The following is a 27,846-nucleotide window of genomic DNA, read 5'->3' on the forward strand; positions in this document are numbered from 1 at the left end:
TTATGTTTCTGAATGATTCATCATGCTGTTTTGTGGACATTATGGCCAGGGCATGCTCGACTTGAGGTGGGCACTCCTCCTTCATCACTTTTTCCCTGTGACCTAACGGGCCGTAGCCCGGTTTACCCAGATTCAGTCTAATCAAACTCCCCCATTGGCCGTGTTTGAGATCATCAAAGCCGGTTTGTATTGTGGGTAAATTATGACTGGCTGACCTACAAATCATATTGAGTAGTTATTTATGATGCAAGGTGATTTGTAGATCAGTCAGTCTCAACTCGCCTTTCAAGTCGGCTGCAATGTCAAACGCGCCCATTTACTTTGGGGGATTCGGCCTGTATAGTTTTAGACATAGAGATCCTATAACTTAGATAATGCTAACTTGTAACTACGATTCTTTTTTGTTATGTTGCTAGGATGGAAATGAACAAGCTCTTCATATGCAACTGGCTCAGCTCTAAGGGTATGTTTACAGCCAGATATCAATATAATGAGATCTCTTCCCTCCCACACCAACAGAACACAGAACAAGTCCAATTTAAGTTTTTATTTTTAAAAAAATCAAAGAAATTAATAGAAATAAAGCTTAAGTAACAATCTACTGAAAATATTTTTGGCTTTAACAAACACTATAAAACAAAAACACAGAGGATGGTTTCCTTAAACTGGACATATGTTACCACTGGGAAATGTGTGGCACATGTAAAACTAAATAAAAAATTAACTCTCATATAGATATCTCTATGAAAATCTTTTATTTCTTCAAACGATCTGTACAAAACTTCTTTCTTCATAAATTATTACTTTTCAATATAACTTAATGACTTTTTAACATGATGGTTGATTAAATGAGCATTTTTCTTTCTTTATGAACCTTTCCAAACCCTCGACCCAGACGCAGTATGGCACTTGGTTCAGACATTACTAGCAGCATAACCCTCACAAGCACTCGACAGTATTAGTTATCACTCTCAGGCATTACACAGAAATCTCAAGTATAGTCACAATGGCTCTTTACTTTGGTAACTCAACTCAAGCTGACTGCAGAGGAAATGCTGCTGCAAGTCTGTCTGGACTGACAAAGGGACTGACAAAGCAACAATGATGTTCTCAGGAGATGTCACAGATCCAGGAAATACCACTTTCAGCTTTAGCTTTTGTTTGTCTTCAACCACTTTTATTAGCCTCTGGTATGTCTTGTGATGAAAGCAGCAGTTCTACTTTTGAAACTATGAAACTTACTGTCTGAACACAACTAAAATACGCTCAACGCACAATTGTCCTCAAAATGATTAGAATAATATATCATCATTATTTATTTTTTTTGTGAAGAAAATCAAAAAGTATTAAAAACAACCTGAAAGAAAACAAGTGTATATGGCCAGCTCCTGAGCATGGCATTTGGTCTGGAAGGGCAGGCTGGACCTGCTAACCCGGCCCAATACAGAGGAGAAACGAAACTCTGAGGTAGATAACTGGTCAGTCTGTCCGACCATCAGGCCAGAACACGGGCTTCTGGAAGACAACTCAATCATAAAGCCTGTTCAAATCTACTATGATAAAAAATAATCAAACTTTTAGCAATATCATTATCTGTTGCACAATGTCAAAACAGATTATTATAAGATTTTTTTTGTTGTTGTAATTTCATAGTTTCAAACTGCCTTCTTTGTATTTCTAACACTGCATTTTCCATTTTTCTGTAGTGATGAAATCAGCGTGTGGCATTTGTTGGATCCAAATCGTCCTTTAAGCTTGTTTGTGTCCATACTTTCATAAAACGTATGAAAACTGAAAGTAAATGTACAAAAAAAGGCACATTTTCCAAACTGCAATCTAGTCTGGCAAAAAGTCAATTAAATCCTTGTGAGAGGGAAATGACACTTTCCTCAATTTACTAGCTCAGTTCTTTGGTGAAGTAAACTATAATTGGAAGTGCTGAGCTTGTTTGTTTCCTATCAAAGAGCTAGGTGCAATAAAATCGACATATCAATCTCAATTTTTTTCCCCAACTCAAACTCCATGTTGTACGTGAAGGCTTTGATCGTTTCTTTGCACAATAATATATCCACGTTTGCCTGTTTGCATTTCAACTGAAAGTGAAAAAGAAACACCCTGCCAAGCTGACAGAGAACGACAACATCTCTCAAAAAAGACACAACCACGCCCTCCCTTATTCCATCCCCACCCTAAGAAGTTCATTTTAGGCTAATCTACAACACCAAGTAATTGAAAGGCAAGATTGAAAATGTGATCATTCAGCAGGATATCTACCACATTCAACAACCAAAGACCTTTAAGGCCCTCAGATAATACAAACATGACATCCTATTCAAAATCATCATCAGATTCAGAGGGTCGTTTCACTCTAAACATTTTTTTTCAAATACTTCTACGTTAGATTCATTTTTAGAGGGGAAAAGCAAAACACATACGGATGTAGGATCTTTATTTGAGCCAGTTTGCTACAGCAGGAAAATAATCCAGCAGTAACAGGAAATGTGAATTATTATGTGGATTATAATGAATGGACATTTTTGTAGTGGTTAATATAATTTTCGTAAGGGAAATTACAAAATGGAAATTACACACTTCAGAAGCCTTTTGAAACCTCAAATACACCACAAGTTTAAAATGTCCTGCATTGCAGGAAAGTTCTCTGGCAACAGGGTGATCAAATTAAGATCCTACATCTCTAAACACAGCAGATTTTATAAGCTATAGTCAAAGGAAAAGCCCTATTTAGCTGATTTACAAGGCAATAGCTCTTAACATTTCTTGCTCATTTCTAGCCTCGGAGGTTGCCTATACAGCTACTGTACGGAAATCTTTAAGGCAAATTGTATGAGACAGAAAGATCAATCTAGACCACTAAGATAAATCACTTTACAAGAAAAAACATTGAACACTTCACCATAGCAACACTCACACAGCAAGCACAAAACATCATTTTCAAGATGTCTGGCTAATAAATCTTCAGAAAAATCAATTTCAGTACAAAACAAGAGAAAACAAAATTTAAATCATAAACAATATTAACAAAAGACATCTTTACTATCATGCACCTTAAACAACAAGTCACATGATCCGCTATAGGTTCTTGCATCCATGTGACAATCCTTGGTAAAAAATAAACATTCTTTCTTTATTAAAATACAACAATTTTTTTTATTCTTTTTTTGAGAATTATAGTATCCTTTGATGAAATTAATCACTTATTTGCACCTCATGGAACTTATAACAAAACAGTCTCACTTGTTTTTCTTATCACAAACAAAAGGAAATCATTGCGGAACCTGTGCAAAATTGGGATAAATCCTTAACGCACAATCCATCATCAGAGGAAGCCATGATTGTTTCAGCTGTCATACAACTCTTTCTTCTGGGCTCCTACCACACCTGAGAGGACACAACCAAGACAATCAGATGAGTTAAACTCCGGTACTAAGTGTCTTTCTATCATATGAAACATCTACCCACAACCATACAGGCTGGGGGTATTGGCTCCTTCCATGGTTCTGTCCCAAATGGAACCATATACATGGGTCATTCTATAGAAGTGGTGCAAATTGGGGTTTGGAAGAAAAAAAAATCACGTTTGTATCCTATTTTTCCCAAACTTTCAGCACAGATGTCTTACAACATATGCCAGGTAGGCATATATACTACTCACACAATGAAATAATAATATATAATATTTTACCTGAATTCCTTACCACCCCACTACATTTGTCACTACCGAACCATAGTGAAAAAGTTGCAATAAAGGGAAAACCATGCACAGCGGTGATCATTTTGATTAACCTTCAATTACAGATACATTTTAGAGACTGAACTTGCATACAAAATTAACAAAATAGTAAAAACCCAATTTTTTTACCTGATTTTCTAAACCTTTAGATTGAATTTAGAGAAAAAGAATCTAAATTATTCTCTGTAAAATGTTCAATGTTGATTGTATGAATCTGAAACTTACTTTATTACTTGTATATCTAATCAATGATATTGTTAGATGTTTAAATGATCACTTTACCTATCTTTATTTTGGCAAGATGACAGGCATTTCAGTGTCAAGTGTCAATCATAAAGATAAATGGAAGACTCGTTTTAGTATAGACATTGCCATTGACTGTTTCCACCATTTAAAAGTAGTCAACTGGGTGGGGATTCCTATGTGTTGGAAGCGATCAACCAATGATCAGAGAGCATTGTCTTCTTCAAATTGGGTTGCCTATGGTTTGTAAACCAAAGACTAAGGTAATATCCAGGAGCCACGACCAAGATCTATAACAGGACATTGGTCCCAAGGTCCAGACCCAGACCTAGTGAGTTGAGTCCATGACAAGTTAAAGACCGAATTTATGTGGTCTCAAGACCACTAGATCTGAGAGTCCATGGGCCCTTTCTTCAATTGTAAGAAACTCAAGTAGAGTAAACTCGAGTACAGTACGGTACAGTAGAGTAGGGTACAGTACAGTAGAGTAGGGTACAGTACGGTACAGTAGAGTAGGGTACAGTACGGTACAGTAGAGTAGGGTACAGTACGGTACAGTAGAGTAGGGTACAGTACGGTACAGTAGAAAAGGGGACAGTACGGTACAGTAAGGTACAGCACGGTACAGTAGAGTAGGGTACAGTACAGTAGGGTACAGTACGGTACAGTAGAGTAGGGTACAGTACGGTACAGTAGAGTAGGGTACAGTACGGTACAGTAGAGTAGGGTACAGTACGGTACAGTAGAGTAGGGTACGGTACGGTACAGTAGGGTACGGTACAGTAGAGTAGGGTACGGTACGGTACAGTAGGGTACGGTACAGTACAGTAGAGTAGGGTACGGTACAGTACAGTAGAGTAGGGTACAGTACGGTACAGTAGAGTAGGGTACAGTACGGTACAGTAGAGTAGGGTACAGTACGGTACAGTAGAGTAGGGTACGGTACAGTAGAGTAGGGTACAGTACGGTACAGTAGAGTAGGGTACAGTACGGTACAGTAGAGTAGGGTACAGTACGGTACAGTAGAGTAGGGTACAGTACGGTACAGTAGAGTAGGGTACAGTACGGTACAGTAGCGTAGGGTACAGTACGGTACAGTAGCGTAGGGTACGGTACAGTAGAGTAGGGTACAGTACGGTACAGTAGAGTAGAGTACAGTACAGTAGAGTAGAGTAGGGTACAGTACGGTACAGTACGGTACAGTAGAGTAGGGTACAGTACGGTACAGTAGAGTAGGGTACAGTACGGTACAGTAGAGTAGGGTACAGTACGGTACAGTAGAGTAGGGTACGGTAGAGTAGGGTACAGTATAGTAGAGTAGTGACGTGCGGTCAGGGTTGGGAGGGTAGACAGTGCCTACCCTGTGAAACGAATTAAAAAACAACTGTCATGAAAAATGAATACATATAAATGTTATCAATAATAATTTTGTCCTCTTCATGTTTTTTCTTCACGATAAAATGGATTTCTGAACTAGTACTTCCCAAATTTGCGGTGATCTACTACAAAAGATGGCCAGAGGAAAGGCAGCCTTGCCTTGTGCCTTTCTCCCGCCCTTCAAACTCCAAACTCAATGCAAGGCATTGACATGACTTGTGCATGCGTGTTTCTACCTTATACTCCCAGCTAATGGACACCGAAAAGCAGGCACAGCACTTCGCTGCCTTCCATGTGTCAATATCTCCCATTCATTTTCATTGCACTCAAATAATAAATGCGCATGCGTACTGGAGTGAAAAATGTAATGGGATAGGCTGGAGGATAGGCAGGAGGACAGGAAGAGCTCGCTCCTGCCTATGGACGTCACATGTCATCTGCCGCCTTTTGACGGTTACGTTCGTTTTACTGCTAGCTAAAGTAAGCTGATCAGGATGGCTAACATATAGCATCTGAAACAGTTTTCTAGCAAAACAGGGTGTGATAAGGGAGGGAAGAACAACACCTGGGTTTAGGGGCCTACATCAAAGGAAGGGACAGAAACTAACACAATTATTTCAATCTGAGTGGTATCAACGCCCGGAAAGACTGGCTCTGTGGCTGCGCTGCTAGCAGTGGACTCCGCTTCCCCCGCTTGCTGTTCCACCAGTGTGGACAAGAGCCGGATACTGCGACTAGAACAACTTGTCTACAGCACTCAACAAGCACAAGAAATCTGTGTCATATCCAAAGCCAGATAGCTTTTAAGACATTTGGCAGCTCACAGATAGATCTGGCAATAAACAACAGAGATTGAACATCAGCATGCACAATGCAAAGCTAAAGGAGAACTCTGAGATTTTGAAAGATCTAGCTAATTAATGCGACATGCTGCCGAGTTGGCATTTTGTGGTAATGATGAGAATGCCAGCTCATCAACCAGGACCAGGGGCAACTATGTGGAAATATTACATGCCTTAACCCTTTGCAGAAAAAAATGAACAGTTAGCAACCCATTTTTTTATTTAACTAGGCAAGCCAGTTAAGAATAAATGTGTATTTACAATGACGGCCTACTACGGCCAAATTCTAAACCGGACAACGCTGGGCCAATTGTGCGCCGCCCTATGGGACTCCCAATCACGGTCGGTTGTGATACAGCCTGGAATCAAACCAAGGTCTGTAGTGACGCCTCTAGCACTGAGATGCAGTGCCTTAGACCGCTGCACCACTCAGGAGCCACAGTTTTTCTTTTTGCTCATGGCCTATGATGGAATTTTCAATGAAACTGACGCGCTTTTCTATGTTCTGCAGAACACAGTGATGGATATGTATTTCTGCCGTACCCTCAGCAACACACTGGAACGCCAGCGACAAGACTTTGATCGTTTCTATGAGCGATTCAAACAGAAATGCAATGAACTGGGCCCGGCAAAAAGCGAAACTCATAGTAAACAGCCATTCAGAGGAGAGAGGGGGCGAATCTACTACAACATACTGGACAATATCAATGTTCAGATGTGAGCCAGGTTTGACCACTTTGGTGAACTTAATTTTGTTCGATTTAAGGCTGATTTTGTTGGATTGTACAGTTCACAAAAGGTATTATGAGACAAATCACCTGGACAGCTCCTCAGATTTTTGTTCCAGCATGACCTGACACAGACTGAGGCGACAAATTTACTGCAGCTGGTCCTCACTATACCAGCCACAAAAGTCATTTTCTGCGCAGAAGCAAATAAAGACATACAGTGGAAACCAGACCGATCCAAGACGACTCTCAACCCTTGCCATCATCTCCATTTAGATTTTTAAAACCGATGGCCAACAGGGACGAGTGTTACAGCTCAGTCACTGATGTCTTTACCCGGAAGGATAGACGGAATGACTTTGTTTACAAAAAAATGTAAGTGCACGTGTTTATTTACAGTAACACCCTCTAATTTTTTACTATTATGTCTATTGTGCCAGTAAAGTGCATTCATAAAGTATTCACACCCCTTGACTTTTTCCACATTTTGTTGTGTTACAGCCTGAATTTAAAATGGATTCAATTGAGATGTTGTGTCACTGGCCTACACACAATACCCCATGATGTCAAATTAAAATTATTTTTTTAGAAATTGTTACAAATTAATTAAGAATGAAAAGCTGAAATGTCTTGAGTCAATAATTATTCAACCCATTTGTTATGGCAAGCCTAAATAAGTTCAGGAGTAAACATGTAATTGCTTAACAAGTCACATAATAAGTTGCATGGACTCTGTTTGCAATAATAGTGTTTAACATGCTTTTTGAATGACTACCTCGTCTCTGTACCCCACACAGTGAATTTTAAACACAAATTCAACCACGAAGACCAGGGAGGTTTTCCAATGCCTCACAAAGAATGGGCACCTATTGGTAAATGGGTACAAATAAAAAAGCAGACACTGAATATCCCTTTGAGCATGGAGAAGTTATTAATTCAACTTTGGACGGTGTAACAATACCCCCAGTCACTACAAAGATACAGGCGTACTTCCAACTCAGTTGCCGCAGTAGAAGGAAACCGCTCAGGGATTTCACCATGAGGCCAATGGTGACTTTAAAACAGTTAGAGAGTTTAATGGCTGTGACAGGAGAAAACTGAGGATGCATCAACAACATTTTAGTTACTCCACAATACTAACCTAGATGACGGAGTGAATAGAAGGAAGCCTGTACAGAAAAAAATTATTCCAAAACATGCGTCCTGTTTGCAATAAGGCAATAAAGTAAAACTACAAAAAATGTGTCAAAGCAATTGACATTGTGTCCTAAATACAAAGCGTAATGTTTGGGGCAAATCCAACACAACATATCACTGAGTACCACTCTTCATATTTTCAAGCATGGTGGTTGCATCATGTTATTGGTATGCTTGTCAACGGCAACGACTAGGGATTTTTTTAGGATAAAAGGAAACGGAATAGAGCTAAGCACAGGCAAAATTGTAGAGGAAAACCTGGTTTAGTCTACTTTCCACCAGACACTGGGAGACAAATTCACCTTTCAGCAGGACAAGAACCTAAAATACAAGGGCAAATATACACTGGATTTACTTACCAAGACGACATTGAATGTTCCCAAGTGGACTACAGTAGTTACGGTTTACTTAAATCTGCTTGAAAATCTATGGCAAGACTTGAAAATGGCTGTCTGGCAAAGATCAACAACCAACTTGACACAGCTTAAATAATTTTAAAAATAATAATGTGCAAATATTGTACAATCCAGGTGTGCAAAGTTCTTAGAGACTTACCCAGAAAGACTCACAGCTGTAATCACTGCCAAAGGTGATTCTAACATGTATTGACTCAGAGGTGTGAATTCTTATGTACAGTTGAAGTCAAAAGTATACATACACTTAGGTCGGAGTCATTATAACTCGTTTTTCAACCACTCCACAAATTTCTTGTTAACAAACTACAGCTTTGGCAAGTCTGTTAGGACATCTACTTTGTGCATGACACAAGTCATTTTTCCAACAATTGTTTACAGACAGATTATTTCACTTATAATTCACTGTATCACAATTCCAGTGGGTCAGAACTTTACATACACTAAGTTGACTGTGCCTTTAAACAGCTTGGAAAATTCCAGAAAATGATGTCATTGCTTTAGAAGCATCTGATTGACATAATTTGAGTCAATTGGAGGTGTACCTGTAGATGTATTTCAAGGCCTACCTTCAAACCCAGTGCCTCTTTGCTTGACATCATGGGAAAATCCAAACAAATTAGCCAAGACCTCAGAAAAATAATTGTGGTTCATCCTTGGGAGCAATTTCCAAAGCCTGAAAGTACCACATTCACCTGTACAAACAATAGTATGCAAGTATAAACACCATGGGACCACGCAGCCGTCATACCGCTCAGGAAGGAGATGTGTTCTGTCTCCTAGAGATGGACATACTTTGGTGGGAAAATTACAAATCAATCCCAGAACAACAGCAAAGGACCTTGTGAAGATGCTGGAAGAAACAGGTACAAAAGTATCTATATCCACAGTAAAACAAGTCCTATATCGACATAACCTGAAAGGCCGCTCAGCAAGGAAGAAGCCACTGCTCCAAAACCGCCATAAAAAAGCCAGACTACGGTTTGCAACTGCACATGGAGGCAAAGATTGTACTTTTGGAGTAATGTCATGGTCTGATGAAACAAAAATAGAACTGTTTGGCCATAATGACCATCGTTATGTTTGGAGGAAAAAGGGGGAGGCTTGCAAGCCGAAGAACACCATCCCAACCGTGAAGCACGGGGGTGGCAGCATCATGTTGTGGGGGTGCTTTGCTGCAGGAGGGACTGGTGCACTTCACAAAATAGATGGCATCATGACAAAGGAAAATAATGTGGATATATTGAAGCAACATCTCAAGACATGACCGAGGAAGTTAAAGCTTGGTCGCAAATGGGTCTTCCAAATGGACAATGACCCCAAGCATACTTCCAAAGTTGTGGCAAAATGGCTTAAGGACAACAAAGTCAAGGTATTGGAGTGGCCATCACAAAGCCCTGACCTCAATCCCATTGAAAATTTGTGGGCAGAACTGAAAAAGTGTGTGCGAGCAAGGAGGCCTACAAACCTGACTCAGTTACACCAGCTCTGTCAGGAGGAATGGAACAAAATTCACCCAACTTATTGTGGGAAGCTTGTGGAAGGCTACCCGAAACGTTTGACCAAAGTTAAACAATTTAAAGGCAATGCTACCAAATACTAATTGAGTGTATGTAAACTTCTGACCCACTGAGAATGTGATGAAAGAAATAAAAGCTGAAATAAATAATTCTCTCTACTATTATTCTGACATTTCATATTCTTAAAATAAAGTGGTGATCCTAACTGACCTAAGAAAGGGAACTTTAACTAGCATTAAATGTCAGGAATTGTGAAAAACTGAGTTTAAATGTATTTGGCTAAGGTGTATATAAACTTCTGACTTCAACTGTAAATGATATATTTCTGTATTTAATTTTCAATAAATTTTCAAAAAATGTCTAAAAACACGCTTTCACTTTGTCATTATGGGGCGGCAGCGTAGACTAGTGGTTAGAGCGTTGTGTGTAGATGGGTGAGAGAAAAAAATATATTTAATTCCATTAATGTCATGGCATGGGGCCCACACTAATTTTATTCTAATGTTTGATAGCATAAGAACACGACATAAGCCATGGCAAAATGTGTAGAATTGCAGGAAATGCGCTTTAAAACTGCAAATTACAATGTTTTATTAGCACCCTGCACTTTCACTTTTTGTATTGTTTTGAGCATGGATTAAATTAATTGTACTATTTTTGCATCTTGTCCTCCTTGGGTTATTCCTTTTCATGGTTTTGAGTATGAGTACTTTAACTCTATAAATGTGTAAAATTGCAGGAAATTAGCTTTAATGTGAAAATCTCACTTTTAAACGTTTATATTGTGTTAACTCATACCCAAACAATGTTGTTGACTTGTCCTATACTTGTATTTGAGGCCAAAGCATAAATTGTAGAAAGAAAAAACACTTCAAAAACCGCACCTCAAACTTAAAAAAGTGCTTGCTATTTCCTCATAGAGTATGATGTGATACTCCTCAGAAGGATGAGCTGGCCAATCAGCGGTCTGGAGGAGGATGAGCTGGCCAATCAGCAATGTATTTACGTTAATATTTTTAATGACTGGTATATGTGGCTAGCTAGTTAACGGTGCACGCTAATAGCGTTTCAATCGGTGATATCACTCGCTCTGAGACCTTGAAGTAGTTGTTCCCCTTGCTCTGCAAGGGCCGCGGCTTTTGTGGAGCGACGGGTAACGATGCTTCGAGGGTGACTGTTGTCGATGAGTGCAGAGGGACAGAAGCAATTCTGTTACCAAGTCTGATCCCGTATCCTATGCCTCTCCCGGGGAAACGGTTAGAGGCCTCAGGAATACTTATGTCTCCTTAATGCTCATCGTCTATGCAACATGAGACAGCGGATGGATTATAATAATTTACAATGTATGACATATCCTTCACATTTAGAGGTGCTATCACACTGGCCAGCTAATTCAACTATTTGGGTGATGAACGGGTTGAGTAATGTAGGGCTAGGGTTTCAATTTTTTACGTTGGTCATGCTATGGTTACGCATATGGTTAACATGTTATGGTTACCATACTATAATTTCTGCAGCCTTGAAAGGCAGGCATCAACATGGCAGAACTAAAGGCTGCCAGCGATTTATAGAAATCGCATTCTATGGGTACAACCCTTTTCCCCATGAATATAAATCGCTTTCTACGAGTGAGAAATTTCTTTCTAGCGTGAGAACTTTTTTTTATACACGTCATAACTTTTTTCTACGACTACTAATCGGTTTCTACGTGTGATAACCTTTTTTTCTCCTATGCGTGCTAACTTTTTTTCAACACATGAGAACTTTTTGTCTTTTTCTTGTAAAAACCCTGCCAAAAATCAGTTTGCCTAAGCGCTTCCAAATATAGAGTTGCAGGTTTTGCCATATCTGTCATGTTTGCTCATATCTCTCCTATGCGCAAATCTTTATGGCAGTCATTTTACTTAAGGCCCTTAGAGATTATCTGCAGTTATAAAACAATTCTAATGCAATATATCGATTTACAAATACAAATCAAAAGGTGTTTGTTTGTGGATAGTGAATTGCATTTCTGGATAGCGATTTACATTTGTGGAAAGTGATTTACATTTGTTGATTGGTGATTTACATTTGTAAATACATTTGGCATGATAGTGATCCCATATATATGCCAACACCACTCTGTTGTTGGGGTATGCCTATTAGTGTTGCATGGTATACCGAAACAATTTTCAATACTAGAACATGAAAAACGGCCCGTTACTAGAATTGTTGTTACGTGCGGTACTTCTGTCAGTGTCTCACGGATCAAGTCTATCTATCAGCGCAGCCGATGTTCCCCTTATACCGCACCTTGCCTGGTCCACTTACAGCGCAGTCCACATAACACGTTGGAGGCGATGAAACAACGGAGCTCCATTTATTTTCAATGGAGGGGAGTGAAGCGGGCGGGGGATCGTTGGGCGTGGGCTCTCCAGGCTAACTTTCATTGCTAGCTTACAGCTGAAGCTAACATCAATTCACTACCCTGGTACTTTGTTTGTGATAATATGCAAAACATAAGGCAAAATATGTTGATTTTAAAGCTGATTGCCACCAAAACTTTATTAATTCACTTCATCAGTCTCTCTCTCACGTCTCTCCCAAAAATGATCTATTGCCTCATCGAACCGACGGACCTCCAGTCCTCTTCCTCTTGCCTTGTGTATGATGTCATTAGTGGTTAAAGAGACAGTGCACACTTTCATAAAATAAATAATAATAATAATACAAAAAACGACTACTTCTATGCCAATGTTGTTGATCAGTACAATACAATAAATCCCACATGGAAGGGAAACAGATTGTTTTTCATCTGTAGCCCCATGCAAACAGGCTCAATAACTCAACGCATGCACACACTCCTATTGAATAAGCATTCATCTGTATTGTGAACAGGCCTAAGCTCCATCTTGATTTACCCAGTTTATCAATAGAGATTTACCATTCAAATAAATTATTACTATTATGTAGTTAGATGGGTAAAAAACAAATTCAATTTGACTGTATGATTGTATAATTGATTCATTAATACATACATGGATGTCTCTGAAAAATGTTGATGTAAGAAATTCCAAATGTCATGACGTTGAACTCAAAATATGTATTGTATTGTGATGGTATCGAGTATCGTGATACTGAACCTGGTATCGGTATCAAAGTCAAAATTCTGGTATCGTGACAACACTAGGCTTTTTAACAAACGTAATTACACTTTTCTGTAAGGAAAACTATTTATAGGTCGTACTTGATAGAAATCTGGAAACACTGGGTAGTTACTTTAAAACTCCTATATGAGGGTCCCCCCTATCCCTACGCTAACTTTGCCACCGCTACTGAAAAAAATCCTAGGGGAACACTGTACAGTACAGTATAGCAAATTAGAGAAGTCTATGTCTTGGCCAAATAGATGTCAATGTTTGGGCTCTTGGAGAGTTGGAGCCCCCTGCTGACTATGCCTCTCAACACTCTATACTTTTTCCTGAAGTGTGCACTTGTCCACTACCCACATTGGAGTCCTCAGCTCAGTTGGTAGAGCATGGCACATGCAACTATACATGGATATAACCTCAATGGCGCTGCCTGTGCTGTCACATAAATGGCACAGATACAAAGATGAGACCTCTATATATATCTCTATAGTGTCAACTGTTTCGGTTGTGACCATTTTGGTTTGGCTGATTTTGGACTTTAAAGAATCCCCATAGCCAGCCATATGTTAGCCATCTTTCATTTGGACAGATGTACATCCCAGCAAACCAAATCCACACTTGATATATTAGATATGCGGTACTGACACTTAAAAATACATGCAGAGTTACCAACTTGCTCACACATTTTCTCCATAATCTTTGCAGACAGACTACTCATCATGTGGCCATGAATTGCAATCCTATCACTTGTTGATATTTGTAGGGCTGTGGCTTAAGGCACATTCATTCCACAGTATTGGAATGCGTGTGTTTTGGTAGTGGCATTAAAAGGTGGGACATATATGTTTAAAAATAAACAAAATGACTAATTAGATCGGCATCTTTCAATGTAACAATAGAACAACTCAATATGTTCTATTAAAATATTAGTGTGAAAAAATATAAGAAAATCATAAATTGCTTTATAGTCAGGGTTTGGGACAGCCACCTCTTAATATAATAGTGGTATAAACAATGACTTTGTACTACATTCATTTAACAAATATGTTTGTTATTGCCTTGGATTGAATTAGAACATATCATGATGTAAATAAATGTCCTAAGTTTGAAGACTTAACTGTTTTTTTAAAATTATATTTTTGGGGTGGAACTGCAATTTGCACCACTTCTATAGAATTCTGACCAGAGGACTATGTGCACTAGGGCACTATATATAGCGAATAAGGTGCCATTTGAATCGCACCCCATTCACAATATAAGACACTGACTGTACCTCCGTGTTACTTGGTTTGTTGGTAGGTGTAAGGAGAATGATCACCGGATGACTCCATCTGTTGTTGCTGACTGTTGTCCTGGAAGGAAAATGAAGACTGGATAAAGCTCAGCAGCAGTTTATCATCTAGAAATACATCAATAGTTATCCATGTGAATGACCTCTCTAACCTAGTGTCTATAAACACCCAAGTAGTACGTAGAGCTAAAATCATATAGCTATAATCTTATACCTCGGGTACTTTATGAATAGTAAGTTAATCACAAACCTCCACTGGAACATTTGCCGTCTGCATGTGTGCATACTGGGGAATATAGGCTCCTTGCATAGAGTTTGCAGCCATATACTGCACAAAGAAGGACAGAACTGTGTAAGTATAAATCCATCTAAAATTCGACTTCAAGACGACAAACAATACAGATCCCAATATCAAATGTACTTCTGGGGCCGTATCTATCAAGTGTCTGAGAATAGGAGCACTGGTCTAGGATCAGGTCCATGTATTCTTATTCCTGATCTATTAGTCCAAACTGATCCTAAATCAGCACTCCTACTCTGAGATACATACGGTGTGGCCCTTGCTCTAATTATGTAATACATGAACCCAGTGTTAACCTATTTGACCCCTTGACCATTCCCCTCTTACCGTTCCTGTGCTGCCCATGGAGAGGTGACTCATCTGCTGAGTGAGAGGGCTCATCATGGATGTAGGCTGTAGTGACATTGTATGGTCCATAGAGGGCGATATCACCGCTCCCTGGGACGGAGAGTGTGAGGATGAGAGCAGAGGGTAGCAGAGGCATACAGACATCCATAGATCCTATATTTATTTCTACTTATAACAAGTAAATGCAATACAAACCCACGGTTACTACCCAAAATATCTAAATGACAGAAACAGGAGTAAGAGAAAGGGGAAGAGAGAAAGAAGGACAGACTGACTTTGCCCTAAATGGCACCCCATTTCCTATGTAGTGCACTACTTTTGACGAGAGCCTGAAGGGAACCTGGTCAAAAGTAGTACACTATAAAGGGAACAGGGTGCCATTTGGGATCCATCTGCCCTGTTCAGTCTCTTGGCACTAGTCAGGGCAGACAGGTGGAGGCTGGAGAGGGTTGCAATAATACCTAGATGAAATCCTTTTCCTTCATGAATCATTTATCATTCCACCAGGGCTTGCCCTGTGTCGGGTTTCAGACCAAGAGGGAGCTCAACTGAGCTCAGTGTGTCGGACTTCATATCCTGTATCCACATTACAAGGTAGCTGGCCACACTGGCTTTAGAAGTCACTGGATGCATCTGAAATTTCACCCTACTATTCCATGTACAGTGGACTACATTTGACCAGGGCCCATACTCCTCTGGTCAAAAGTAGGGCACTTTATAAGGAATTGGGTGCCAACTGGAACACAGACACTGACAATCCTGGCTGATTAACACTGAAAAGGCTAGAGGCACATGGGGAGGAGTATTTGTAAAAACATCCATTGGGAACTGCTATTTCCTTGTAAAAATGAGAAATACTTTATTACAGAGCAATACTTACTCAGCTCCCAACCATCTGTTAGGAAATACAAATGGAATCAGTCATCAAACACAAGATGTTTGAAGTGTTTCCAACTTGTCGTGTGGTGAGCAACACCAAGGGAGCCAGGCATCCTGGTGCTAGTATTTTTGTCAACACCGTAGTGCCAGTAAATCCCAGAGAGCCCAGTCACACACTGTACTGTATGTGTGGCATCATCACCCTCCATGTCCCTTTCCACATCCCTGTTTCTCCTCTTTTTCGAAACAACACAAAGCAAAGGGAACAGCTGATTTATGCATCTGACCAGAGGTAAGAAAGAACAGAAGAGATAAGATGGAAAGGAAAAAAGGAGAGGAGAAACATGACATTCCAAAGTGAGGGAGGAAAGAAAAGGACAGGAGATGACGTGAGAAAGAGGCAGTAGAGTAAAGGATGGTGAGAGAAAGGTAGTATATTTGGTCTTACTGGGTGCTGCATGATGTAGGGCTGGTGAGTAACCCAGGAGGGATTCTGTACCTGGAACATCACACATACACTCTGTAAATATACTAGCACAGGGCAGGCACTGGGGAGGAGCTATTTCAGGAGCTCACACGCCTCTGTGTTTGGCTCAGCACTACATGACTGCAAATGGCACCCTATTCCCTATGTGGCGCACTAAGTTTGACTAGAGCCCCGGTGAAAAATAGTGCACTATATAGAGCACAGGGTGCCATTTGGGACGTAGTACCTCTATACTAGGCAGTGTCAGAGAAAGGCCCGGGAAAATTGTCTAAAGACCCCAGCCACCCAAGCCATAGACCTTTCTCTCTGCTACTGCACGGCAAGCAGTGCCGGAGCGCCAAGTCTGGGACCAAAAGGCTCCTGAACAGCTTCTACCCCCAAGCCATAAGACTGCTGAACAGTTAATCAAATGGCTACCCGGACTATTTGCACTGACTCTCTTGCACTGGCTTTATATACACACACACACACACACACACACACACACACACACACACACACACACACACACACACACACACACACACACACACACACACACACACACACACACACACACACACACACACACACACAAAAACATAGCTCTGAGAAAGGCCATAGTGACCTCTCACATCCTGAACCACAATCCTCCAAGGAGAACACTCCAATATAAGTGTCATAAAAGGTTCATAAATACCTGGTCAGTTACAGAAAATGGGTATTATGGGTGTAGATAATAGTAACGCTATTCAAAGTCATGCAAACCCATCTATCCATTGAAATTGAATGAGGTAGATGCCAACCTGGTACGTGGAGAGAGGTGAGATATATGGAGACATGGACGTTTGAGCGATCATCCTGTTTCCGATGCTGTACGGCGACACATAAAATCTGTAGAAGGAAATTCAACTGTTTATAAAGTCCTACAAGATAATAGGAACACTATGGATTTGTTGCAGTGGCTCCTCTTACCCATTTTGCATAGCAGCTGTGGTGGGGTCGTATGTGAGGGTCATTCCAGCCTGGGGACATACAAAATAACAGGAGCTAAAATGAGACGAGCTAACCTAATGAGAATAAACCATACCCTGAGGCAACCTACACACACAAACACATCTCCCCTTGACACCTGTGGACTAACTACACGTATTTACACTTCATAAATCTGTCCGTTTTTTGGTATAAGATTTAACCTTGACGCATGTTCATTAAAACTGGAGCCAGAATGCCCGCGATAGATGTGCTCCTCCACGTACAGTAATCACACTCCATCCAAAATGCACGCTGAAACGAAAGGGCAGCAGCACTCACCAGTCTAGCGTCGCCGTCTCTAGCCCACGCGCGGCTGTTTTGCACAAATTTATTCTGGCTTTGCCTCTTTTTCTGCCCGCCGTCAGCAAACTTGCACAGCAAGGGCTCCGGTGGCGCTGGAGAGCGAGTGAGAAAGAGAGAGAGAGAAAGGGAACAAAGGGAGAGATAGAGAGGGGGGCTTCACAAACGCTACCATAGTTTGCACGGTGCTGTCTGCATTGCTTACTGTACTGTCAATCAGGCGGCCAGCTCTTGCTGAGCTTGGGAGTGGGCTTTAAGACGCCCGGCTGGGAAACACAGACATCACATTTGGCAGCTGTGGCCCTGTAATCCCTGTCCTCTCCTAAAGGCAGCAGGGCCAGAGGACACTATTTGAGTCAAATAATCCAATTAAATAGCTTAGAGTGGGAAAGAAGGCAGGCAGCTCTCTGGCCACACAAGGCAGCTCTGCACTCTGCCTCTTAGTGCTGGGTCTATGGGGGCCTTATAATGTTGGGTCTATGGGGCCATCGCCACACACATACCCAGTATTATCAGTTGCTTGACCCCTCGCTGCCTGACCACTCAATGTATTGGTTCTCATCCCAATGAACCAACAGGCAATCCATCATTTACTGTAATTTGAAGCTATTTAATAAAAGTGCTAACCCTTGAGAGCAGTGCTGCTGCTCAAAGAGCGAAAATAACTGATTTGTAGAAATCGGTCTCTTACCAGGAACTCCAGGTGGTGTCTTAATAAACTTCCCGTTGAAGTGAGAGATAACCGCATCACATTTATCCGTCGACTCCATCCTGAAATATGCAGGTTAAATGAAGTTAAATCAATTCCATGATATATACTGCAGAATCACACGGTGGCATCCTAGAGTGCTTTATGTTTAAGAGTGAATACAAATGCAGCCTTTCCATAAAATGTAGTTTATTTTAAAGATCAATATAGTGGACTTTTATCTGGGTTGGCAGGTCTTAGAGTACACTTGAGGTTCATATATATTCATATATTTGATATAGTAAAGGGACTTGACAACACACCCTCTCATAGACAGACATGTCTATGGTTCATAAATAGTGTTGCTAATTTGTGAATCAAACCCTTTTTAGATTGGTCTAGTGTCCTGTTATGCGAGCTTGAAAGGAGGCGGCCCCCATTAACACTATAATTACGCCCTTCTCAACAGAATGCATGCTCTCTCCCTTTGTTCCCTTTCTCTCGCGTTCTCTCTCTCTCTCTCCCTCTCTCGCGCGCCACCGGACCCCTAGGATCAACAGCTAACCGCACTGTGTTCACTCAACCTCTCTTGTGAAAAACTGAATTAAAATAAGTGGAAATACAATAAACACTTTTATTGCAAACGAATGGGCTGTCGCTATAATCAACCTAATGGGCACACACTGGTTGAATCAACGTGTCTCCACGTCACTTCAATGGAATTACATCCAACCAACGTAGAATATAAATTGAATTGACGTCTATGCCCAGTGGGAAGCCATGTATTGTTGGGAATTTTTGATTATGTGATATAAACGTTAAGCCTGATCTCAGATCTGTTTGTGCACTTGTAAACTCCATTGCTGGCCTTGCGAATACATTTGCATAACAAGGAGTGACAAGGAGTTGGCATAATAGCACAAACTCACACTATCAATTTCTGTCATGTGGATAAAAAAAGTAATTCGGGAATGTTGGGGTTGTGACTCCTGTTCATTCTACAACTACGGTACGTGGTCATTTAGAATAGAATACGTTCATTCTACAACTACGGTACGTGGTCATTTAGAATAGAATACGTTCATTCTACAACTACAGTACGTGGTCATTTAGAATAGAATACGTTCATTCTACAACTACAGTACGTGGTCATTTAGAATAGAATACGTTCATTCTACAACTACAGTACGTGGTCATTTAGAATAGAATACGTTCATTCTACAACTACAGTACGTGGTCATTTAGAATAGAATACGTTCATTCTACAACTACAGTACGTGGTCATTTAGAATAGAATACGTTCATTCTACAACTACAGTACGTGGTCATTTAGAATAGAATACGTTCATTCTACAACTACAGTACGTGGTCATTTAGAATAGAATACGTTCATTCTACAACTACGGTACGTGGTCATTTAGAATAGAATACGTTCATTCTACAACTACAGTACGTGGTCATTTAGAATAGAATACGTTCATTCTACAACTACAGTACGTGGTCATTTAGAATAGAATACGTTCATTCTACAACTACAGTACGTGGTCATTTAGAATAGAATACGTTCATTCTACAACTACAGTACGTGGTCATTTAGAATAGAATACGTTCATTCTACAACTACAGTACGTGGTCATTTAGAATAGAATACGTTCATTCTACAACTACAGTACGTGGTCATTTAGAATAGAATACGTTCATTCTACAACTACGGTACGTGGTCATTTAGAATAGAATACGTTCATTCTACAACTACAGTACGTGGTCATTTAGAATAGAATACGTTCATTCTACAACTACGGTACGTGGTCATTTAGAATAGAATACGTTCATTCTACAACTACAGTACGTGGTCATTTAGAATAGAATACGTTCATTCTACAACTACAGTACGTGGTCATTTAGAATAGAATACGTTCATTCTACAACTACAGTACGTGGTCATTTAGAATAGAATACGTTCATTCTACAACTACAGTACGTGGTCATTTAGAATAGAATACGTTCATTCTACAACTACAGTACGTGGTCATTTAGAATAGAATACGTTCATTCTACAACTACAGTACGTGGTCATTTAGAATAGAATACGTTCATTCTACAACTACAGTACGTGGTCATTTAGAATAGAATACGTTCATTCTACAACTACAGTACGTGGTCATTTAGAATAGAATACGTTCATTCTACAACTACAGTACGTGGTCATTTAGAATAGAATACGTTCATTCTACAACTACAGTACGTGGTCATTTAGAATAGAATACGTTCATTCTACAACTACGGTACGTGGTCATTTAGAATAGAATACGTTCATTCTACAACTACAGTACGTGGTCATTTAGAATAGAATACGTTCATTCTACAACTACGGTACGTGGTCATTTAGAATAGAATACGTTCATTCTACAACTACGGTACGTGGTCATTTAGAATAGAATACGTTCATTCTACAACTACGGTACGTGGTCATTTAGAATAGAATACGTTCATTCTACAACTACAGTACGTGGTCATTTTAGAATAGAATACGTTCATTCTACAACTACAGTACGTGGTCATTTAGAATAGAATACGTTCATTCTACAACTACAGTACGTGGTCATTTAGAATAGAATACGTTCATTCTACAACTACAGTACGTGGTCATTTAGAATAGAATACGTTCATTCTACAACTACAGTACGTGGTCATTTAGAATAGAATACGTTCATTCTACAACTACAGTACGTGGTCATTTAGAATAGAATACGTTCATTCTACAACTACAGTACGTGGTCATTTAGAATAGAATACGTTCATTCTACAACTACAGTACGTGGTCATTTAGAATAGAATACGTTCATTCTACAACTACAGTACGTGGTCATTTAGAATAGAATACGTTCATTCTACAACTACAGTACGTGGTCATTTAGAATAGAATACGTTCATTCTACAACTACAGTACGTGGTCATTTAGAATAGAATACGTTCATTCTACAACTACAGTACGTGGTCATTTAGAATAGAATACGTTCATTCTACAACTACAGTACGTGGTCATTTAGAATAGAATACGTTCATTCTACAACTACAGTACGTGGTCATTTAGAATAGAATACGTTCATTCTACAACTACAGTACGTGGTCATTTAGAATAGAATACGTTCATTCTACAACTACGGTACGTGGTCATTTAGAATAGAATACGTTCATTTTTGAGCACAGTATGCCAGAGGCTGACCTCGCAAAGCCCACTCCTCTACTGGCTCCATTGGAGTCCCTCAGTATCCGGGTAGAGATGACCTGGCCAAACGGTTTCAGCATGTTTTCCAGCTCCTGCTCGTCCATTGACAGCGGCAGGTTGGAGATATACAGGTTGGTGGGATCTTGTTCTTGTTGCTGCGCGGTGATATAAAGACAGGAAACATTAAAGGTGTTAATGACATGACACACCTGGAAAAACACCAACATCTCAAACATTCCAACTCAATCTCTTTATTGACATTCATTTCAGTTTCAGGCACGGCAGGTATGAGGGAGGATTTGGATTCTGTTTCAACGTAGTTTATCCAGAGATCACCAGAACTGCTTACACAGTCATATCCCATGAATAATTCCTTCTCCCTGTCCGAGTCCCAAATTGCACCCTATTGCTTTTAGTGCACTACTTTTGACCAGGGCCCATAGGGCTCAAAAAGTAGTGCACTGTAGAGGAAATGGGCAGCTGCTTTTAGCAACGCTGGTTTATTTACACTAGCCTTGCACGCAATTGTGGGAAGCCAGAAGTTATTATTAATATTATTCATAAACAGACGTTCCATTTCTCTCTGCTTACCTCAATCCTGTACGTGTGCCATACTGTATGTGCACAAACAAGGAATAACTTGTGGGTGACTTATTTTTGACATGGTAAGCAGAGAGGAAGTGGGTCTACAACAGACCCACGTTTGGAAAGTCTGTTTAATAATACTTTCCTTTAGAGCAGTGGTCACCAACCTTTTCTGAGTCAAGATCACTTTCTGAGTCAAAGTGCATGCCGAGATCTACCGCTCTGATTTTTTATTAACGTGACTTAAAAAATGTAAGCCTATGCAACATTAACCAATTAAAAACAGTACTGTAGCAATGAGGTTTGTGCAGTAATTTATAGGCCCAGTACATTATCACTGCATGTTGGCTATGCTTGAATTGCCCTGCCAATGTTGATGTTCTCAGACCATTTTGAAATTATATTTAAAAAAATGTAGGTATATGATCACACTGGTAATAGACAATTTGTTGTATTACTTGTGAGGCATAGCTGACTGAGCATAGTAATTAGATGTATTTTACTGGAATGATGGCTTGCATCTGATGGTCAGTCTGAGGGGAGGGAGGAAACAGCGGCGAGGCTGTCTCTCATCCGACTCACCGTCCCTCCGCTCTCCCTCCCTCCGCTGAGAAACGGGGACACAGTCTTCCAGGTGATGGCGAAACTCAAGTCGAACAGCATTATCTTTGCATCATGCACCAATTCATGTTGTTACTCCTATGACCAGAGAAAGTAAAATATTCCTCAATATTAAAAAAGACACAAGCCGCTAATAATAACAAAGCAAGCTTATGGGAACACTTTGCTGTACTTATGAATTGCAGCTGCAGTGCCGGTTGTAGTGTGAGTGGAAGTAGGGAGAAGGCGCATTTTATGGCTTATAAAAATGTTGAACAAAGTTTGGGCAGTGCTGAATAACAATTTAAACGTGCGCTTACTCATAAAAACAGCAGCTCTTTTCTGTATTAGTTGTCTCTCTGTAGTCGTGGTTTTACAAGTTTGGAAGTCTTACAGCATCAACTTTGTTGTGCGTTCAAGGTTTCTTTTTACAGTCTATGGCTCGAGGAAACTGTGCAGACACGGTGATCTGAGCTATCTGATTGGCCAGCGGCAGGCCTTATAGTTGCACACGATTTGCTCTCTTGGCCTTCGTTGTAGGTGGAGTTCTACCGTCAGACATATGAAATGGTTCCAAATGGGCTCACTTTTGCCTTCCCCGCGCTATGGCTGCTGAATCAAGTGCACATACCTCCAACAGCGCGAAAAGGCTTTATCGTTCTTTACAGAAATGTTTGGTGTTCGATGAGGAATGTCTTGGAGATTGCATTGGTGACCACTCCTTTAGATACTTTGTCTTAAATTCCCCCCGTTTTAAGGACCAGCAGTCCAGCCCACCGGCACAGTAAGTTGAAATTGAATTTGATTTAACTTCTGGCTTCCCGTGGACTGTTCCGTTTTTTTTTTTGCAACGCAATTGCGAGCAACACTAGTGTAAATACACCAGCGTCGCTAAAAGAAGCTAGGGAATAGGGTGCCATTTTGAATACACATTCTGAGATCCATCTGACTACCGTGATTGGGTTAACCCTGGCCATGATGTCTCTCTCCCGCTTTGCCGTCTTTGTCTGCCTGTGTTTTTAGCTAATAAAGGGTCACCATGAATAGTGATGAGTAGTGATTTGCATGCAGCCCAGGGCTGGTTGAGACCCACATTAGCTGATTTCTTCCTGTATTTCAATAGCATCAGCAGAAACATAAGACACAGTTACGGGTCCCCGGGGAGCAGCCGCTCACCATTAATATTCATCAGTGTCCTGCTGTATTCAGAGCTAGCCTAACACTAAAGTAATACGCTGACAGAAAAAACAACATCCAACTATTAGGAACAATGAATTGGCCCCACACAGAAAAGAACAGCAGAGCATAGCCACACCCAGAACATGTGTTGAATCAGAGGGGTTGGTGAGGAGGTAAGGGTGAGATCGATGGCTAGGCGAAGGGAGGAGTGTGTTTCAGGACTCAGCAGCACCAGGGCTCAGAGTGTGTGTGTGTGTGTGTGTGTGTGTGTGTGTGTGGCTGTAATAACTCTAAAGAGCTCTCTGGAATGGAAAGAGGGGTCAGCAACACTCCTCCCTGTTCACCACACAAACACACCTTTGTTTTACTATCCTTGTGGGGACCCCAAAAAATGTCCCATTCAAAATCCTAATTTCCCTTAACCTAACCTTAAACCCAAAACTCTAACCCTAATCCTAAAACTAAACCTAACCTGAAACATTTTACATTTTAGTCATTTAGCAGACGCTCTTATCCAGAGCGACTTACAGTAGTGAATGCATACATTTCATAGATTTCATACATTTTTTCCATAACCCCTAAGCCTAAAAAAAACGTTTTCCTTGTGGGGACCCGGCGTAATGTCCCCACTTGTCCGAATTTTCCTTGTTTTGCTATCCTTGTGAGGACTTCTGGTCCCCACAAGGATAATCAAAACCAAACAACACACACACACACACACACACACACACGCACACACGCACACACACACTAATTATATTCAAGCGCCAAAAGACTGCCTTATCTAAAGGGTAATGGTGAAGCGTTCATCCAGTTAAATGGGCTTTAGAGATGTAATATCGAATAGGCCACATAGATCCACTCAGATAGCAGGCTGCCTACATTATGTGTTAAAACATGGGAAGTAGGGAATAGTCAACACACAACCTGTATTCCACAGGGAATTTGACTAGTAATATAGTCAATGGATCAAAGGAAGGGGTTGAGTGTCGGATAATTTCCACATGGTTTACCCGTGATGAGTCATCCCGAATAGGAGTTCTCTTAGTATAAGCCCCGGCTAACTACTAATTCCGTCATCATCTGAGAGAAATTAGAGAGAAGAAAGCCTTCCTGTGCGTGTGGAGCGGCTCTTAAAACGCAGGGACCAAAATTTGGCAGCGAGATAAGACATCTGTTTGTGCAGCAGTGAATGGGGTCAACAGCAAAACAGTCAGTCATTAGAAGTCATGTGACCGAGGCGTGCTCACCGAGGGCCAGTGGCGGGCTGATGGGAGGGGATGGGGGTGGGGTAGAGGGGAGTGTTTGCTTGTCTAGCCTGAGAGGGAGTCCCTCCAAATGGTGTGCTTAGGGCACAGGGTTATTACTATGGTCATCTGTTTATGTCCAAAATAAGTAGTGAAGTAGAGCTTCCTCATCCGTCAACACTAGAGGATGTTTACTAGTCAATCCAAAACAAGTTTATGCACACATTATTAAGGATGTTATTTGTATCATCCAATGCTATTGATATATGATATACTCTTCTGCAACATGTTAGTATGTCAAATCAAATTGTATTAGTCACATGCGCCGAATACAACAGGTGTAGACCTTACAGTGAAATGCTTACTTATGAGCCCTTAACCAACAATGCAGTTTAAAAAAAAGTATGGATAAGAAATAAAAGTAACAAGTAAATCAAGAGCAGCAGTAAAAGAACAATAGCGAGACTATATACAGGGGTGTACCGGTATAGAGTCAATGTGCGGGGGCACTGGTTAGTTGAGGTAATATGTACATGTAGGTAGAGTTATTAAAGGGACTATGCATAGATGATAACAACAGAGAGTAGCAGCGGTGTAAAAGAGGGGGGGGGGGGGCAGTGATGCAACCAGTCAGGATGCTCTCGATGGTGCAGCTGTAGAACCTTTGAGGATCTGAGGACCCATGTCAAATCTTTTCAGTCTCCTGAGGGGGAATAGGTTTAGTTATGCCCTTTGTTTACAATTGTCTTGGTGTGCTTGGACTATGTTAGCTTGTTGGTGATGTAGACAAGTAACTTGAAGCTCTCAACCTGCTCCACTGTAGGCCCCGTAGATGAGAATGGGGCGTGCTTGGTCCTCTTTTTCCTGTAGTCCACAATCATCTCCTTTGTCTTGATCACGTTGAGGGAGTGGTTGTTGTCCTGGCACCACACGGCCAGGTCTCTGACCTCCCTATAGGCTGTCTCGTCATTGTCAGTGATCAGGCCCACCACTGTTGTGTCATCGGCAAACTTAATGATGGTGTTGGAGTCGTGCCTGACCGTGCAGTCATGAGTGAACAGGGAGTACAGGAGGGGACTGAGCACACACCCCTGAGGGGCCCCTGTGTTGAGGATCAGCGTGGGGGATGTGTTGTTACCTACCCTTACCACCTGGGGGTGGCCCATCAGGAAGTCCAGGATCCAGTTGCAGAGGGAGGTGTTTAGTCCCAGTGTCCTTAGTTTATTGATGATCTTTGAGGGCACTATGGTGTTGAACGCTGAGCTGTAGTCAATTAATAGCATTCTCACATAGCTGTTCCTTTTGTCCAGGTGGGAAAGGGCAGTGTGGAGTGCAATAGAGATTGCATCATCTGTAGATCTGTTGGGGCGGTATGCAAATGGAGTGGTTTCTGGGATAATGGTGTTGATGTGAGCCATGACCAGCCTTTCAAAGCACTTCATGGCTACAGACGTGAGTGCTACGGGTCGGTAGTCATTTAGGCAGGTTACCTTAATGTTCTTGGGCACAGGCACTATGGTGGTCTGCTTAAAACAGGTTGGTATTACAAACTCAGACAGGGAGAGGTTGAAAATGTCAGTGAAGACACCTGTTTAAAGGTCTTATTCGCATCGGCTGCGGAGAGCGTGATCACAGTCTTCCGGAACAGCTGGTGCTCTCATGCATGTTTCAGTGTTATTTTCCTCGAAGCAAGCATAGAATTAGTTTAGCTCATCTGGTAGGCTTGTGTCACTGGGCAGCTCTCGGCTGTGCTTCCCTTTGTAGTCTGCAATGGTTTGCAAGCCCTGCCACATCCGACGAGTGTCAGAGCCGGTGTAGTACGATTCGATCTTAGTCCTGTATTGACACTTTGCCTGTTTGATGGTTCGTCAGAGGGCATAGCGGATTTCTTATAAGCTTCCGGGTTAGAGTCCCGCTCTTTGAAAGCAGCAGCTATAGCCTTTAGCTCAGTGCGGATGTTGCCTGTAATCCATGGCTTCTGGTTGGGGTATGTACGTAAGGTCACTGTGGAGATGACGTCATCGATGCACTTATTGATGAAGCCAATGACTGATGTGGTGTACTCCTCAATGCCATCGGAGGAATCCCGGAACATATTCTAGTCTGTGCTAGCAAAACAGTCCTGTAGATTAGCATCTGCGTCATCTGACCACTTTTTTATTGATCTAGTCACTGGTGCTTCCTGCTTTAATTTTAGCTTGTAAGCAGGAATCAGGTGGATAGAATTATGGTCAGATTTGCCAAATGGAGGGCGAGGGAGGCTTTGTATGCGTCTCTGTGTGTGGAGTAAAGGTGGTCCAGAGTTTTTTTTCCCTCTGATTGCACATTTTAACATACTGATAGAAATTTGGTAATAATGGATTTAAGTTTCCCTGCATTAAAGTCCCCGGCTACTATGAGCGCCACCTCTGGGTGTGCGTTTTCTTGTTTGCTTATGGCGGAAAACAGCTCATTCAATGCTGGTGGAATGTAAACAGCTACGAAAAATACAGACGA

General features: G+C 41.0%; 1 protein-coding gene across 6 annotated transcripts in view; it reads right to left on the reverse strand.

The window, feature by feature from the left end:
• Window positions 1-532: 532 nt before the first annotated feature.
• Window positions 533-27,846, reverse strand: part of LOC106581710 (RNA-binding motif, single-stranded-interacting protein 1) — a 72,360-nt gene continuing 45,046 nt past the window's right edge. For 4 of the 6 annotated variants that reach the window (XM_045704460.1, XM_045704459.1, XM_045704461.1 and 1 more), the window contains exons 5-14: window positions 21,737-21,894; window positions 18,514-18,593; window positions 17,802-17,917; window positions 17,463-17,512; window positions 17,294-17,381; window positions 16,470-16,520; window positions 15,122-15,232; window positions 14,744-14,821; window positions 14,476-14,554; window positions 533-3,399 (exon numbers count right to left, since the gene is read on the reverse strand). In XM_045704460.1, the coding sequence (XP_045560416.1) occupies window positions 14,483-14,554; window positions 14,744-14,821; window positions 15,122-15,232; window positions 16,470-16,520; window positions 17,294-17,381; window positions 17,463-17,512; window positions 17,802-17,917; window positions 18,514-18,593; window positions 21,737-21,894 (804 nt within the window). In that variant the 3' untranslated portion in view covers window positions 533-3,399; window positions 14,476-14,482. The remainder of the gene's footprint in view (window positions 3,400-14,475; window positions 14,555-14,743; window positions 14,822-15,121; window positions 15,233-16,469; window positions 16,521-17,293; window positions 17,382-17,462; window positions 17,513-17,801; window positions 17,918-18,513; window positions 18,594-21,736; window positions 21,895-27,846) is intronic. The other 2 variants (XM_045704464.1, XM_045704463.1) reach the window with 1 other exon arrangement.

The sequence above is a fragment of the Salmo salar genome, chromosome ssa21, assembly GCF_905237065.1.
Source record: "Salmo salar chromosome ssa21, Ssal_v3.1, whole genome shotgun sequence".
In the NCBI taxonomy this organism is placed as follows: domain Eukaryota; kingdom Metazoa; phylum Chordata; class Actinopteri; order Salmoniformes; family Salmonidae; genus Salmo; species Salmo salar.